General features: G+C 40.9%; 1 protein-coding gene across 2 annotated transcripts; it reads right to left on the reverse strand.

Moving 5' to 3' along the window:
* Positions 1 to 434: 434 nt before the first annotated feature.
* efna1a (ephrin-A1a) lies at positions 435 to 16,762 on the reverse strand. 2 transcript variants are annotated; one of them, XM_017482342.3, is made up of 5 exons: positions 16,451 to 16,762; positions 3,798 to 4,093; positions 2,900 to 2,965; positions 2,729 to 2,812; positions 435 to 2,550 (listed from the first exon to the last, which is right to left on the reverse strand). In XM_017482342.3, the coding sequence occupies exons 1-5, from the start codon at positions 16,552 to 16,554 to the stop codon at positions 2,426 to 2,428; spliced, it is 675 nt and encodes a 224-aa protein (XP_017337831.1). In that variant the 5' UTR covers positions 16,555 to 16,762; the 3' UTR covers positions 435 to 2,425. The 2 variants fall into 2 exon arrangements, with proteins under 2 accessions (XP_017337831.1, XP_017337832.1); XM_017482343.3 differs by having other exon boundaries at positions 2,735 to 2,812; positions 16,451 to 16,760.
* Between the last annotated feature and the right edge of the window lie 699 nt (positions 16,763 to 17,461).

Consider the following 17,461-nt stretch of genomic DNA (forward strand, 5'->3'; position numbering starts at 1 on the left):
AAATCAATTCAGTACAGAGGTTAGGAAGAGAAAATGAAATCAAAAACAAATGAATTAGTGCTCACACACAAGTTACACAAGTACTCATATAGAGGACTCACCCCTGTGATTTAACCCACATACACACTAAAACATGCCAAAGGTATGCTCCCTATTAAAGCCAACTTACAGACTAACAAAGTCTAATAAATATTCTAACTTCACTTTATGGTCACGAACTGAAGTGAACTTTTACCCTCCATGTGAGAATTATTCGTTGTCTTGAGCAAGAACTAATCAAATCTGGATGTGTTAACACAAAGTAGGAAATCTGTGTGTGAGTGTGTGTGTGTGTGTGTATAAAGGGTGAGGTTGTGGCATTGGGTGCATTTACTGGTGCAAAGTATACTCACTCGTTTACTGGTTTAAAAAAAAAAGATAACAGTAACGCAATATTCAAAAAATAATATTTATTTCACATTTACAGTATATACCAAATGTCACATTTTTATATATTCATCTATATGTACATATTATACATTTTACATAACACGTACAAAATAAGGGTTTGAGGAGTAGATCAGAGCAAATATAGTCATGTCCCTTTATGGGTTGTACATGCAGCCAGTGAGAATTCAGCTATACCAGGTACACATGATGCTGTTGATTGTGTAGTGTTTTGTGTAGTAGATGCTGACCAATTCACGTTTGTCATTCTCTTGCATCATGTGCATACATATTATATATAAAATGCATACAAACTAACTTACTTAACATAATTGTGAGTTTAATCTCACTATCTAACATTCAATAATTTTATATCTATACACACTTAACATACATACATAGACATAGAGTCCAAATGTCCAAATTGAAAATCTGGGATTTTTAAATGTTTATAACAAAGTAAATTTAAAGATCTTGAATATTTAATATTTCTAGGTCCTTATTTAAATGTAAGCAAATTCTGCTTATTGATATTGACCATGTTAACTGTTTTGTACAAAAGATCAGATTTTCCTCATGTCTAATCAATTTTATTGAAGCATGTGTTCAAACAACACGCTGCTGGATTTCATCTCAAATGGTTCATAAGGTTTTGCACAGACTTGTGGAGTCCGTGCCAGCTCAATTGCACACAGTCATTAAAGCAGAAAGGGGATGAACCAAATAAAAATAAACTCTGAAATTCATGTAAGTATTTCTAATATTCTACTTTTAACTCAAGCTGTTGTCAGTAATCTCATTCATAATGAAAATTGTTGTATTAAATTTTAAATTAAAAAAAGAATGAAAAATAGAAACTTTCACTAGTGCTCTCAGACTTTTGGACCCCACTGTATGTATGCATTTATAATTATTGAATGCCAAATAATGAGATTAAACCCTCATACTTTAGAGATATATATATAATAATTTTGCTTTTCAGATGCTCAAAAGAGGAAAAAGCACATAGAGTACACTGTGCGTTTTAGCTTCAAATGCATTTCCCCGTCATCTAATAATGTACACTCTGGGGATAGTGTCGGTTTGGTTAATCAGCAAATTCTTACAGTCCTCTCTCTCTCTCTCTCTCTCTCTCTCTCATGCATATACTCAGATTTTTTTTCTCTTTGTTTTACAAAGTAACAATTGGTTTGATATTTTGCTCCGTTTTATACAGCTATTCATTCTGCAGCACATTTAATAACTTAAGAACTCTTCAAATAAAACATGTACAACAACAAAACAGGTGTGTGTGTGTGTGTGTGAGAATGCTACAATAAGTGTCTTTGTATGGCACATGTATGTGTGTGTGTGTGTGTGTGTGTGAATGCTACAATAAGTGTCTTTGTATGGCATGTGTGTGTGTGTGTGTGTGTGTGTGTGTGTGTGTGTGTGTGTGTGTGTGTGTGTGTGTGTGTAAGACAAAGTAAGTTGTAAATTCCAGTTGATTTGGTAAAGTTATAAAAACGGCTTGTGCTGCTACATGGAGAAATCACTTGAAAACAAAAACAACAGCAAAACCATTGTACATTTTACTGATAAGCTCTATGATCTTTGGCTCATTAGATTATGGGCCGTCCTATAAGCAATTACAGAATGTTGCCTCGGTTTGGCCCAACACGCTCAAACAGTTCTCATCATCCATCGTTCCTCAAACTACACAGTACATTTACTTAAGGTTTGTTAGAATGATGTGCTCTGAGCGAAATATGGGATATTTCCCTTTACAAAAAAAAAACATCCTTTCAGGAAAAATGGCCACATGTAGCAGAGTAAGAGAGCAAATCAGCCCTCTTGATTTTGATGAACTGTCTTTAAAACCCAAACAGCATCAGACAGCCCATCTGTTCCTTCCACCCAGTGGCCAGCGCTGGGTTTTGAGAACTCCTTCTGTGTGTTTTGGTTTACACATTCCACTTTCAACTCAGTCTTGGACTACTGTAGTGCTTTAAAAATGTTCTTACTGCAAAACCAGCAATAATAACAGTAAAGGGAGCAGCATTGTAAGGATGGTCAGAAATGCTGGTCTGACTGCGGAGTTCGTTCGCACACTTTTCTGAACATCTGGCAGCACAACTGGATCGTCTGTGAAAAGAGGAGGGCAGGGAAAAAAAAAGTTCTTACTCAGATACTGCTTTCAAATCTTAATAACCCTCATCCATGGAACTCAGACAGCCTGTGTTTTTTTTTTTTAAAACAGTATGTGCCTTTAAAGATAAGAGGGATTAAATAAAATAATAGGCAAATAAATGAGTCAACAAACCTATACCTGCTGGTAAGCGGTTTGAGGTGGTGTGCACGCCTCCTCCACTTCCTTTGCCGGGTCCAACTCTAGCCTCTTGTGATCCTGAACAGAGAATAAATACATATTACAAATCTATTCTTCACAAACTCACAACTTGTACTGTACCAGTTAGCCTTCAATTCTACTCACCATCATTAGCAATGACATCCACTTTCAGCTTCAGACACTCCTGACCATGGTGGTGCAGAGGTTTGGCTGTTTGGAGGGCATGACAGAAAAAAAAAGAATTAAAGTGGGAAAGGCAGTAGAAAGAAACTGATGGTATAATCTAGTTTCTTTAGCTTGCCAGAAATTCTAAGCTTGACCATCTGGATGTGTAAACAATCTGTCATGCCTTCAATTATAGCCTTGTGTGGTCTAATCCTCCATTTCTTATTTGCTTCCTTGTGAAAGAGCCTTAAAGTGCAACTTGGTATTAATGATGTCCACCCTTCATCCAACCAGAATAACGGTGTAAGACTCAATTATTCCAATGATTTATATATAGAACAAAAGGTGAGCCTAAAATAATTGATGGTACATTTTTACTGAAGACCAAGCCCTAGCTTTAGTCTACCTTACACTCCTTCCCCCTAGCATACAAACATCAAACCCATCTGCCATTACTTAATATGTGTGGCTCATAGTGCAGCCAAAGAGACACATAGCCCGGAGTGAGGACTTGTATGACAACTCAGGAGTCCTATTCATTACTGATGGGCTAAAAGGGCACATATACTTGACTCATGCACTCAATTCTTTTCTGGTAGCTCGCGGTACCATAAATTTAAAATTACCGTAATGGGTGTGGACTGCATGACGTCATACAGTCACAAACTAAACCTTTGACATGTGCACCATGCAAACAAAAAGTACTGTGGTATAAACAACTATTCCTGCATGGAGATCTGAACTGGATTCCAGTATTACTTTTAGCATTTAACATTATGTATTGTGTGGCTGGTACATTTTAAATACGCTCATGTGAACAAACATAGTAGTAACAAATGGTGAAATAATTATAACAACATCTTTATTTATGACTCACAGATATAGTAGTAGCTCTGGCCTGGGCGAAACTCCTTGCCCAGGGTGAAGGGTGTGAACCGCTGGAACTTCTCAGAGAACTTTTCTGGTGCGTGCAGGGCAAAAGGCTGGCCGCACTCCCAGCGCATCTGCTCATAGGACTGTGGTCGGCACGCCTCGTAGTCCTCACGCTCCACCATGTATAGCACATAGCGCTCGGCCTCCTGAGACGGCACCGTGCCTAGAGGGTAATGGGGACACACGATGTCCAGGTAGTCATTCAGACGCACCTCCACTGTGTAGCCGTCCCCCTGAAACCTGCCATAGCAAAGCCAAAAAGAGAACAGTTAGGCTGACTGAGAATATACAGTGCCAAATGACAGCATAAAATAAAGAACCCCGGAGAAATATTTCAATAGATGGATCATGTAAAGAGAACTCAATCACAAGGAAAATTTTGAACGCCGACAGTAGAGCTGGGTGATATGACGATATGACAATAAATTATCACAATATGCCTTTCTGAGATAACATGATAAAAAAACAAATTAGTACAAACTGACTGGAAGTAGCTAATGTGATGTTAAAAGTTTTGTACTTCATCTTTAAACCTGTACAGTTAAAAAAAAGTGTTGAATATTTATTTCTTTTCTGTAAATTTTTTTATTATATTAATTATAAACGTGTTTCTGAATAATAAATGTATTATTAATCTGTCTTGATTTAGCAGTTGATGAGAATGAGAATTATGATTAAAATGAAGTTCACTACAAAGCAGCAATTAAATAGCAACTGTACAGAGAAGAAAAACATTGTAAATAAACAAACCAATAAATACAACAAATGCAGTCAATGATAAGGAAAAAATAAATAAATAAATAAATAAATAAATAAATAAATAAATAAATAAATAAAAAAAAACAAAAGAGAGAGTGCCCCTTAGGGCTGGGTAATATATCGATATAATATCGATATTGTGATAAATGATTACACGATAAACTTTTCCAAGGTATCGTTGGTATGGTGATCTACAACCCCAATTCTGAAAAAATTAAACTCAATTTAAAGTTTTGCAGAGAGATTGTTAACCAGCAGTTGCAATTAACAACGAATGCTTCAACTGGTTTCCCCAAATTCAACTGAAGATGCAATTTCATGATTTCTCCAGTTTCATAATTATTCAACCCCTTCATGGCAAGCATCTTTAATACTTTTACAGAACCCTTTTGCTGTTATGACCTGCTACAAACGAGATGTATAGCTTCTGGCAGCTTTCCTGAGGAATCTTAGCCCATTCCTCATGAGCAATGGCCTCCACTTCTGTAATATTCTTGGGTTTGAGTGCTGCAACCTCCTTCTTCAAATCCCAGAGATTTTCTATGGTGTTCAAGTCAGATGACTGTGATGGCCCTGTAGAATCTTCCAGGACTTCTTCTGCAACCAAGTCTTGGTGGAATTTGAGGTATGTTGGGATCATTGCCCTGTTGGAAGGTCCAATGACGACCCAGCTTCAGCTTCCTCACAGACAGCATGACGTTTTCTCCTAGGGTTTCCTGATACTTCAATGAATCCATCTTGCCTTCCACATTCTGCAGGTTTCCAGTGCCAGAGGATGCAAAACAGCCCCAGAGCATCACCGAGCCACCACCATGCTTGACTGTGGACAGAGTGTTCTTTCTTCATTCTTCTTCCTCCACACATACCGCTGATCCAACGTCCGAAAAGTTTGAGCCGACTTTTCTTATGCTTTTGGGTCAGTAGTGTTGCATGTCTTCGAGTTCTTGCATGGAAACCTTCTGCGTTTAGTACACGCCTTACTGTACTCACTGAAACCTCAGTGCCGGTTGCCACCAAGTCTTGCTGCAGGTCTTATGCAGTTACTCAAGGGTTTTCACAACCTGCCTTCTCAGAAATCTGCTTGCAGCCGTTGATAATTTCCTTTTTCTGCCCCATCCAGGTATTTTATTTATTTTCTACCCCTAGCCAGTTCAGGTATTTCATGTGTTCCAGCTCAAGCACACCTGGTGCAGCTAATGAAGCCCATGATTAGTTGCACCAAGTGTGCTTGAGAACACCTGTTTTGCATAATTGTTCTGTTGTGAGGGATTCTATTCAGGGAGTTGAATAATTTCAAAACTTTAAAAATCATAAGTTGCATTTTCAGTTGAATTTGGGGAAACCATTTGAAGCATTCAATGTGTTGAACTATTTCAATTGCTTGTTTGATTTGTTCATTGCAAACAGCTGAAAGTCTGTAAATTTTGACAATATTGATTCGCAATGGGGGCTGAATAATTTTGATTGCAACTGTATGAAATGATGCACATTGTGTATCATAGAAATGTCCTTGAGTATCGTGATATGATATTTTTGTCGTATCGCTCATCTCTAGCACCCATTGATATTCTGTAGTTTTTAATTTGTTGAATATGCTTTTTAATCTAATGCATGCCATGGAACAGCTGGAGGACAAAAGGCATGTAATAATGTAAAGCCAATAAAGAGAATGTGCTCATAGTAGTTGCAGGAACCAGATAGTTTCACAGCCACATTGTGAGCATCGCCCGCATTTCTACACAACCTGCTGTAAGCACGGTAACAGTGTAGCATAATCACGATTTCAATCGACTTGGCATTGATTGTAAGATGTGTGCTTGAGAAGCACTGGGAAATCAGCAAGGTCTGAAAAGGGAACAATGGCCCAATGGATGTGAAAAAAAAATCAAAACCCTTGAAAGGGGAACAATTAATGGGGTGAATGTACATAATGTGGAAGAGATGAGGCAGAGACTGTCCGGAAAAGGCTGTCCATCAGAGTGATACAATGCAGGCTCAGAAAGTGAGTGTGTGCACGCATATTTAAAATGTATGTTCACTGATTTTACACCCCACAGGAGAACAAGAAGTTGTTTGCTTCAAGATATTAGAATGCAGTCAGAGTAGCTATTATACAGAATGATGACAATTGATCTACAGATTCCCCCACAGGGAAATCACTCACACACACACACACACACACACACACACACACACACACACACACACACAGTATAAGTCTGTGTTCTGTCTGCACCCCCTTTCATTACACTCGCGCACACCCTGTTCTGGAAGAAGGAGGGAGCTGAGACAGGCCGATTGTCTGGCTCTTGACTCCTCTCCTTTCTTCTGTCCTCCCTTATTGCACTCCTCCACCCCACCAGCTTTCCTACACCCACTCTACTGGCTGTCTTCTCTCTCTGTTTTCCTGCCTTGCTCACTCTAACCTACATTCCAGTGAGAGAAAGAATGTGTGTGTGTTTAAAGCCCAGGTCAAGAAATATTGCAACTGCAGGCCAAATCCTAGTACTGCAATAACACTGGCTTAGTAAAAAAAATACTACATCTGCAGGTGATCATTAACAGTCCTCAGTAACCTGACTGTCCCTGACTGTCCCGATAACTATGTCAACATAGCGATCAACTGTATAAAACTGGTATCTGCCGGTATTGCGCAAATGCTGACTGATTGCTGTTGGGTATGCTTGGGAACTGAGATCATGTTATGGGATTCTTCAGGTATTTTGGTAGGGTTACTTCTTTGTTTTTATACTACAAACACTGTGGAAAAATTCAAAGACACCACGAGAGATTTTACAGCTTTTTCACACTTGAAAATGGTTGCACGGTGTGGGATCAATACGAACTCCCAAACAAAGTGGAGTTACGATTGGGTCATGCGAGTGCTTACATTCGCAGGCATCGCCTAAATATCTGGAGTGTGTTCGAGTGTTTGTTCTTGTGACCAAGCCACTCAAAGCTCAGTTACAGTTTACAAACAAACAGTTGTAAGACCTGCAGAGCTACAAGAAGTCAAAACATCACTGCTATGAACAGTCTTTCATAGCAGTGAATGTGGCTGACGTTATAGTGCCCTTGTTGTTATTAATGTTTGCCCTACTGTCATATGTTTAAAAAAAATCAGTCCATCCAGGATTTTGCTGAGTTTTTTGTGATCGTTGCATCCAAAAATGTTTGATTTTGCTGGGGGGTTTTTATCTCCAAAATTTTAGTTTTTTATGCTTTTTTTTTTCTTTTTTTAGAAATCTGCTTGAATTTGCAAAATCGCAATTGCACCAAAAAAAAAAAAAAAAAAAAAAAAAAAAAAAAAAAAAAAAAAAAAAAAGGCTTTCGCAGCAATGTTTGCTGGTAAATGAGACATTTTAGCTGTACGCATGTTCGATGCACGTGAATCAAAAGGGGGCTTTGGCCGAATGCATGTTGTGATGATGTCACATGAACGTTCCCTCAGAACATTTACTGATTTTGACTCCACACAGGATATCAGAGGAAAAAAATCCAGTGATTTAAAAAAATAAAATAAAATCACAACTTCCCACCATAATGACTCAAACGCTCAGTATGAAAACTCAACTAGATGGGTTGGCTATTTGACTAGATGACTGACTAACCCTGTCAAAATGGTGGATCACCCAGAAGAGCAATCACACTGACAAGTCATATTCGCTTCCACTCACTTTAAGCATTTATTCACTGAACTGCTCCTGTGCTATAGTCGTTAGCCATTGCAGGAGGTTTTGCCAAGAATAAGGCAGTGTTTCAGGAATTTCTATTAAAAAAAAAGGGTCGGGGTTCGATTCCTGCGGCTCTGTGTGTGCGTAGTTTGCATGTTCTCCCCGTGCTGCGGGGGTTTCCTCCCCCAGTCCAAAGACATGCATGGTAGGCTGATTGGCATGGTTAAGTGTCCGTAGTGTATGAATGGGTGTGTGAGTGTGTATGTGACTGTGCCCTGCGATGGACTGGCACCCTGTCCAGGGTGTACCCCGCCTTGTACCCGATGCTTCCTGGGATAGGCTCCTGGTCCCCCCGCGACCCTGAAAAGGAGTAAGTGGTTGAAGATGGATGAATTTTTGCAACCCCTACCTAACATATCCTTTCATCTGATAGTATAGTAGCTCTTTACAACACCCGTTCATCCATCCATCCTTTCATCCCACCTTCATTAGGTTTAGCTTACCCCCCTCTATTGAGTTCGCTCATTGACGTGGCTCAGGAACATACCGTTTCTAACTCCCGAACAACAGTGAGAACTTGCGTCATAACTCATTTGAGATCAGATGCTGAAAAATGATATCAACGATTCTGTAAACGCCTTGTATGGTCTGTCATAAAACCCTCTCTCTCCAGGTCATGGAATAAAAGGATTAAGTGTTTTTCTCAGGATCAGTAAAGCGAGAAATATTTTTGGATCAGATTTTACAAATGGTTACATACATGTTGAAATATTCATCCATATAGTTGGATTAAAATGACACAAGGACACACATACACACACACACACACACACACACCATTAAAGGTCATGATTAAAAGCTGTTTGCGGTATGGCCGCAATGTGGTCATCAAAAGAGGGTCGGCAGGAGGGCAATTAAAACACAAAGCAGGGTATTAAAGTGGCCCCAGAGGGGGGCAATTATGCCGCTCCACCCCAGCCCCTGAGGGCTGAGGAGTTAGATGGGAGACTGAGAGAAATGGGGGATGGGGGTCAGCCCATGTGCAAGGGGTCAGAGGCTCTTCTTTGGACTAGTGAGTGTCCTTTGGAGTTTTACAGTTACTTTATCAATGGGTTTATTCATACAGCAAATCCTTTCACTCTCAGGCTTTTAACGCCTACGCTCTTTACACACAGCAGAACTCTCAGTGAGCGACTAACACCCGTCACTGCTCATTAACTGTCAATGTTTTGTGTTCTCTCACTCTCTCTTCTTTTAGGGCAAAGCTTGAAAAAGAGCATCAGTGATTAAAAACAAAACACTCCATTCCTCTTGTTCCAACTATATATTTTGTCCTTAAGGTTCAGTACGAATGAATCTCGAAAGGGAGAATCAACAACCTAAAACTGATTATGACCACAAAAGAAATGTGTTAGGAAGTGGGTGTGTGCTAATGAATCACCCACATGATTCGTGTATGGTGCTTTTGTTTAGCAATTTGGTTAAGGCTGATTTTTTTTTTTTACTGGAATCTAAGGCTTTTGTTCTGATAATGTCCTTTCAATCTCCGAGTTAGAGTTTGTGTCTCTCTTCACATCTACCCCCTCTCTGTCGATCCACCTCTCTTCCTCTCTACTAACTGGAATGTGAACGTTCTGGGGGAAGGGAGGACTAGCAATTGGTGAAAGGTGGAGGAAATGCTCTGAGTCAGCAGCTGAGATTCATTCTTTCTTTCTTTCTCTCTCTCTCTCTCTCTCTCTCTCTCTCTCTCTCTCTCTCTCTCTCTCTCTCACACACACACACACACACACACACACACACACACACACACACAAGCAAAGCTGACTAATGCACGCAATTCATTTCTGATTCACCTGTTTTGTGATTAAAACTTTTTGCATCTTTCAAGCAGATTCGGATACATAAGAAATCTGGCTCATGATCATATAACTTGATCATCAGCTTTGAACAAAACTAAGTCCAGGATTCAGATCTAATTTTGATCTTTTATCCCCCACACCTGTTACTTAATAGACTGACAGCCTCCCCATTTTCTCCCTTGCACCTTCATCCAGCACTATCTCTAGTTAATCAGTGCTACAGTGCAAATATTTCCTTTCTGAACTTTTGGTGCTAGCTTCGACATTCTGGATGACTGGTTTGGAATGCTGCGAAGCCGGATAATCAGGTACTCTGTGCAGCCGGATTACAGAGCCTGGGCTTCAGAGGTGGCCACACGGTCCTATTCATCCGCAGCAGACCCTGCCTAATGCAGAGCGAGAACGAGAGAGAGAGAGAGAGAGAGAGAGAGAGAGAGAGAGAGAGAGAGAGAGAGAGAGAGAGAGAGAGAGAGAGAAAAGCTTGGGGGGCCCAGGGACAGATCCCCCATTGTTCCACAGCCAGATCGTTATAGTGGAGTAGTTTCCAAAAAAAAAAAGAAAGAAAAAGGTAGACAGACTGTTTCGGTAAGTGCTCAGTATGAATGAGAAAAGAGCGAGAGAAGCAGATGCTTTATTAGAAAGATTAAAGAACTAAATAAAAAGACTGTACACTGTTCCATGCCAAAAACGAAAGCACTTGAGCCAAAACTGTCCTGCTTTGAAGTGCTGCACATGAGTATGAAAGTGAGGAAGAGTGATGGAGGAACAGGAGAAAGAGAGGGAAGAAAAAGAAAGTTGAGAGAGGCTTTGATACGCCACAACGGGCTGCGTCTCCGGCTCAGGCCAGGCTCACGCTTTCATCTCATCCATCCGTCCGTCCCTGTGTTTTCTCCTCTCCCTCCCCTTCTGTGTGTTTTCAGTGCTCAATAAGCCTGCTTGATCCCCTCACTCAGAGCTCCTCCACCCCCACTCATAAGCCCTCGCTCCACCAATCACAGGCCAGATCACTGGAATGCAAGGCATTTTGCCTTACCCATTCTGCTGCCATGGCAACCCAGCTCACCCTTTAAAGATAAGGATTGCCAACCAGTATCATCCATCTCTTTTCATTCCACCTTTCCACATCAATCTCTTTGTTTTCCCTTGTCCACTGCTGCAGGTCTTGCCGGCTTGCCTCATTCTTCAGAGGTGTCACACTCCCCTTTCTCCCTAGAAAAGTTTTACTCTTTGTCTGCCCTTCGTGAAAGAACGACTGGACTGTTTCCTCTATTGATTTCATTCAGTGATAAAGATGTTAGCATTCTTTGCACACTGAGCTGAGAAAATACTCACTGACTTCCACAGGTGGGAATAACAAATGCTTTTGTAACCTGATCACCCGAGCCCAGTGAAGTGTTTTTGAGCCCAGTTTTTCCTGTTCAGCTCAGTTCTCAGGGCATCAGGGTTAATATTAACCTGCCACGTAAATGTAAGAATTAAAATAAGGAAAAAAACCTTGACCCTCTCTGCTCCAGGGGTGCTGTATCATGGCTGACCCTGCGCTCTGGCTCCGACTTCCTGACATGCCGGGGTATGCGAAGAAAAGAATTTCACTGTGCTGTAGTGTGTATATGATCAATAAAGACTCATTATCACTTTGTAGATCAAATGCACGGAGGTGAAAGATGACATCACTCCGAGTTCACAATTCTGAGGTAAGTCGAACACAGCATCATACTGTACCTGAAACATGACCCCTACGGACAGTTCCGTCTGTTGCAAAACGTTTTGTTCCGACATTCTGAGCTGATATGCACCATTCCTTTTCATAAAGGCAGTGATTCTCTCCTTTCCTACAGGTTTTTAATCCCCAGAGTTCCTGCTGGTCACGGTAGGGTAATGTGGTAATCTAATACAGGTACATGTGCTGTTGCCACAAGTCTACCAAACTGGCACCCATAAATTTTGCTTGCTTTTTGTGCCATTCTTCACATGCAGAGGTAGGAATTCCAGAATGACTATGGGAATGCAGAAGAGATGCAGAAAAGAAAAATAAGCATGAGAATTACTTGCGTTATTTATGAATGAGTATTACACCAAAGAGAATCCTGTTTGGCTGATGTGAACATGCACATATACACACTGCCAACACAGAGACTCAGCCACTCGATACTGTCTTGCACATAACACGGACGCTATCACTGTATATATCCATCTCACTCTCGCACACACACACACACACACACACACCTGCAAAAACATTAAAAAGTGAGCAACAATACCATTGAGCCCAAATGAATAGGTCTGTTTCTCTGTGTGTGTGAGTGACTGAGAGGAGGGGGTCTTTAATGTTCTCAGAAAATCAGGACCTTTAATTGTGTCTCCTTGTGTGTGTATATAAGCAAAACACAGACACACACAGAGAGAGAGAGAGAGAGAGAGAGAGAGAGAGAGAGAGAGAGAGAGAGAGAGAGAGAGAGAGAGAGAGAGAGCGAGTGAGCGTGTAAGTGACCGAGCTCAAACTGTGGGAAGTTCAATCATGTTCCCAGCATTTCAGCATGTGTGAATAACTGCAGCGTGTGAGACAGATTTGTTTAAGGAGCAGACTTCTTGCGTGCGCAAGTGTGTGAGAAAGGTATTGTTTACGGCACGTACAGGATGTGCCATTTTCCCGGGAAAAGAGCTGGTCAGGAAACACACACTCAGCAGGGGAACCCACAGACGTTCTCTATCTCACACACACAGTTACTCTACAACCCTTTCCCCTAATTTACTATTTCCTATTTGCAATCAGACCTACAGTCTAGATACGGTGGGAGAGAGCCATATATCTTGATCTCAAAAATCCAATCTTACATAACGCCTGCGCTTAATTATACAGAGTAGAGTTAGGATTAGAGAAATCATTATATTAACCAAACTGTAATTATCAACACTGCAGTTATCTCGGTGAGTAACACTCGTAGGACGAGAGAAAGTAGGTTTGAAGAAGAGAAGGAGCAGTGGAAGCTCTGTGTGTCTGAGAACAAGAAGAACAAAGAAGAACAGAGAGAGAAAGAGAGAGAAGAACATGAAAAGAAAGTGTCAAAGCTTTGGAAAGCAACAGCAAGTGGCTGAGAGAAAGAAAAGGAAGGAGGAAAGAAGAACAGTTCAGGAGGTGGTGAAAGAGAGTGCGTTCTGAATGATGGTTACGGCTGCCAAGTGTGATAAAAGAGAAAGGTAGAGAGAGGGAGAGAGAAATCACACCTTTTTTCATTCAATTCCCTTCATACAGAGACTGAAAGGGAAATAAAGGAGAGAAAAGAGAAAAAAGGGGTGCATGTAAGGTGGGGACAGAAGGTAGAAAAAGAGAGCAAGAAGAAAAGTGAAAATAATAAAGAGAGGGGTGGACTGAGGGGAACCCCAGCATTCAGAGACCACCAGAGAGCCAGCACGAGTGACAATACTTAGATGGAGTAAATGGCACTTCATCACTCACCCACACACGCACGCACACATGCACACACGATGACAAACAGCATGAGTTGGACTCTCTCTCTCTATTTTTTTTTTAACAAGACAAAAACCCTGCTATATTTGAAGAGGAAAAAAACACACAAAAAACAGTGCCCTCTGGGCTGTTTTTGTTAAAAATAGTGCAGCAAGCACCTTTCAATGCTGATTAATCCATGTAAAGAGTTCTGTTCTGAGGGTAAAATGGCAACAGATCAGGGGGAAAAGCATCACTAAAAGGAGGAAGGAGACAGAATTGGACAGAGTTAAAGGAAAAGAAAGTCTGAACTTTGTGCCAGTAAACCGGCAAACGGTGCCATGGGCATGTAGCCAAGGGCGAGACAAGTTGCGGGGGGAGGGTGTTGGGAGCAAGGAAGAAAGAACACCAAAAAGCAACACCAAAAAAAAGCGTGTCACATTCTTTGAAGAAATGGAATAAGAGTCAGAATACTGACTTCCTTCTTATTTCAATACCATGCAAAGTGAAAGGGGAAAAAAAGAAGAAAAAAAAAAAAACAGGAATGAAATAAATCGGGGTTAATTTATTGATTTAGTTAAATTAAATATTCATTCAGTCTTTCAATTGTATGCCACTACACATGCATATTAATATTACACTCAGCACTGTGTTGGCTAAATTTTATAACGACAATCAGACAAACTAACTAGACAAACAATACTGATGGTCATGATCTCCGAGCACGAGTCCACTGTGCACAGGAAGTTAGATTAATGTGTCAAAGACAATGATGAAATACAACCTTTCATTCTGGCACTCCCTAAACAAACACACTAACTAACAAACACACTAACACACACACACACACACACACACACACACACACACACACACACACACACACACACACACACACACACACGCTCAGGTGTGCAACATTAACATACCCACAAGCAGGGGCAGGTATAAACACATCAGCACAGTTTGTTTCTTGGAACTGGACACATAACTGCACATACATGTGCAGACACACACACAAACACACACCCCTCTTCAATCTTGCAAAAAAAAAAAAATAAATAAATTACACCCAGCAACTTTATAAAACAAACAGTCTGTAGCCAACAGAAGTTGAATTATTTTCTAAATTCTGGCAAAAAGGGATTAAAAGGGTTTGCAGTGAGGATGAGAATGTCAAACTAGTTTGCAGTAAGTAAGGAAAAATAGATACTACCAAAAAAAAAAAAATTTGCAGCAAACTCATTTTTCCCAGGGCTTCTTTTTCTCTGATTATAGGATTAGACCAGAGAGAGACAGACAGAATGTAAAAAGAGTTAGCCATGATAAACAATCACAAAAATAGCATGCATTACTTGCTATTTATGCAGAACGGGCTTCTTTTGTTCATTTCCACACGTTATAGAAAGACACAGACACACACAGAGAGAGAGAGAGAGAGAGAGAGAGAGAGAGAGAGAGAGAGAGAGAGAGAGAGAGACACACAATTGTCAAACTTTGCCTTTTTGGCGTCTTCACTCCCATATTACTTTGGCTCTAATTCCTCTGTTCTGAGAAGTTTTGCCTACAGCTCAGAGTCAAGTAACTCTAAATCACGGGTGTCAAACTCAGGTCCTGGGGCTCCATGCACAGATTAATGTTCTCTCTCTTCTATGACACTACAACTCACAAAGGTGTTTGGGGGCTAGAAAGGAAAACTGATTCATCGGTGTGTTAAATCAATCTGATCGCATATAAAAATTCTGTGGAATTCTAGCAATCGAAGGCTACAATTATTAACCTTTAAGCATCATCAGGTTGGAACATGCACAGTCTGACATTTTCATTGTGAAACCGTGTTGGCTTGATGAAGTAGTAGTCCGACACCACTCTACACTAGACACCACCTTCCGTACCTCCTCAGAGACCACCAGAGAGTCGCTCTAGAGCAGTGGACACCAACCCTGTTCCTGGAGATCTACAAACAACTTCTGAAGATTTAGAGTGATAATGTTGAATTTCCTACAAATGAAGTTATAGGACAGGCCACAGCTGCTAACCACATCCCACACATATCCTCTCCTACCCCGCCAGATGAATCCCTACGATTTGGAAGCGAGTAAGCATAGCCGCCCCGCTTTCAGCTGCCTTACAGAAAAGAACATGGGATCCTCGAGGACTGAACTGGTAAACACTAATCTAGAACAGACTTGAGTCTGCACTGCTTAAGCATTCTGTCTCTGTTCACACATCTGATTTAAATTCTCAGATCATGATTCTGGAGTCGATTTTTAAAAAGGAAAAAAATACAAAACAACAACAACAATCATTGCCACACGATCTCAAGCTGACACTCCTTATAAAAGAACACAGCATAAACCGCATACTGTTGTACTAAATAGTGTCAAAACATTTACCACTATTTAAACCAAGTAACGTGGTTTGGGATGTAACCTGAGAGCTTGACAAGTACAGACAGGGGGTAGAAAGGGATTGTGATAAGACTACTTAGGATGAGTATACTATTGTAGTCTTGAAACAAAAGCATTTCAGAGATTTCCCAGCTCAGTGTTTTAGTGCTCTTACACACCTGACTCATCATGGCATTAACAAGAGCAGTCTAATGTGCAGCTCTGGGAAACTCTACAGTGTTGGGAAACACTGGCTCACAAGTGTGAACTTCTGATACATGTGAACTACTGAGTGATCAGATCCCGGAAACGTGAGTTCATCACGGCTTTATCACTCAAGGGTGTTGTTCAATCTGTTGGCACAGCAGAATACCATGTCCATGGCGCAATATAGTGCGCCATGAGAATGTTTGTTTGTTTGTTTGTTTGTTTGTTTGTTTACAAACAATGTCAAATCTTCGACTTACTTTGGGTTGGTGCTATTCCAGAACACGCTGTGTCTCTCTGCTCTGGAGAATGAAACGCACACGTCCGCTACGACGCACAGGAGAAGAAGCCACACCAAATCCATCGCCAAATCTGCCTCACCCAGAATTAAGACAATATTCTCCCTGGAGTCGTGCGAGTACTTTTCAGCTATGTAGTTTCCAGTCAAACTGAATCAGGTCCACCTCAAGTCATTCATTCGGCAGAAATAAACATTATTTCACAGCTTGAAGACTGTTGATCGTTCAGACGCGCAACTAAATGAAGCCCGGCAGCGCCTGCAGTGTTGTGTTCAACCGAGGAGCTCTGCCTGGCCACGCCCACATGCTTCAACTGACCAATCAACGAGATGAGCGTATGACCAAACGCCTGGCTGCATACAATTGCGCATACTACTGTAGAGCACTAAAGGGAATTCTTCCATCCATCCATGTTCTATACCGCTTATCCTACCCCGTCACGGGGAACCTAGAGTCTATCCCAGGGAGCATCGCGTACAAGGTACGTCCTGGACTGGGTGCCAGTCCATCGCAGGGCACACACACTGAAGGGTATTCTTTTAAAAAAATTAAAAATAAATAAATAAATAAATAAATAAATAAATAAATAAAATAATAATAATCATAATAATAAGCATTAGGGGTTGTCAGCTTGGGTACTGTGATGTCCAGTTTGGGACGCAGCCCCCTGTATTCAGACTCTGTGGTTTATTTAAATACGGACTTGTCTTATTTGCCCAGCTGTTAATAGTTAAGTTGAACGTTAAGTTGATTCAGAAGACGCCAGTCAGAGCTCTGAAACTCAACACGCTGTTGTTTAAGGGTCGGTGCCATGCAGTATTCATCAACAAGCTGTGCGCTTTCATCTGCTCTCATTCCACAAACAGTGATCATTAAAGCACCAAACCCCGCCGCCTTCATCATAAGCGTTAATAGGCTGTGCTAAATCTAATTACCGCCTTCTCAAGTAACTGTCGTCTTGTGTTTATTGTG

This window comes from Ictalurus punctatus, chromosome 12 (genome assembly GCF_001660625.3).
Source record: "Ictalurus punctatus breed USDA103 chromosome 12, Coco_2.0, whole genome shotgun sequence".
NCBI lineage: Eukaryota > Metazoa > Chordata > Actinopteri > Siluriformes > Ictaluridae > Ictalurus > Ictalurus punctatus.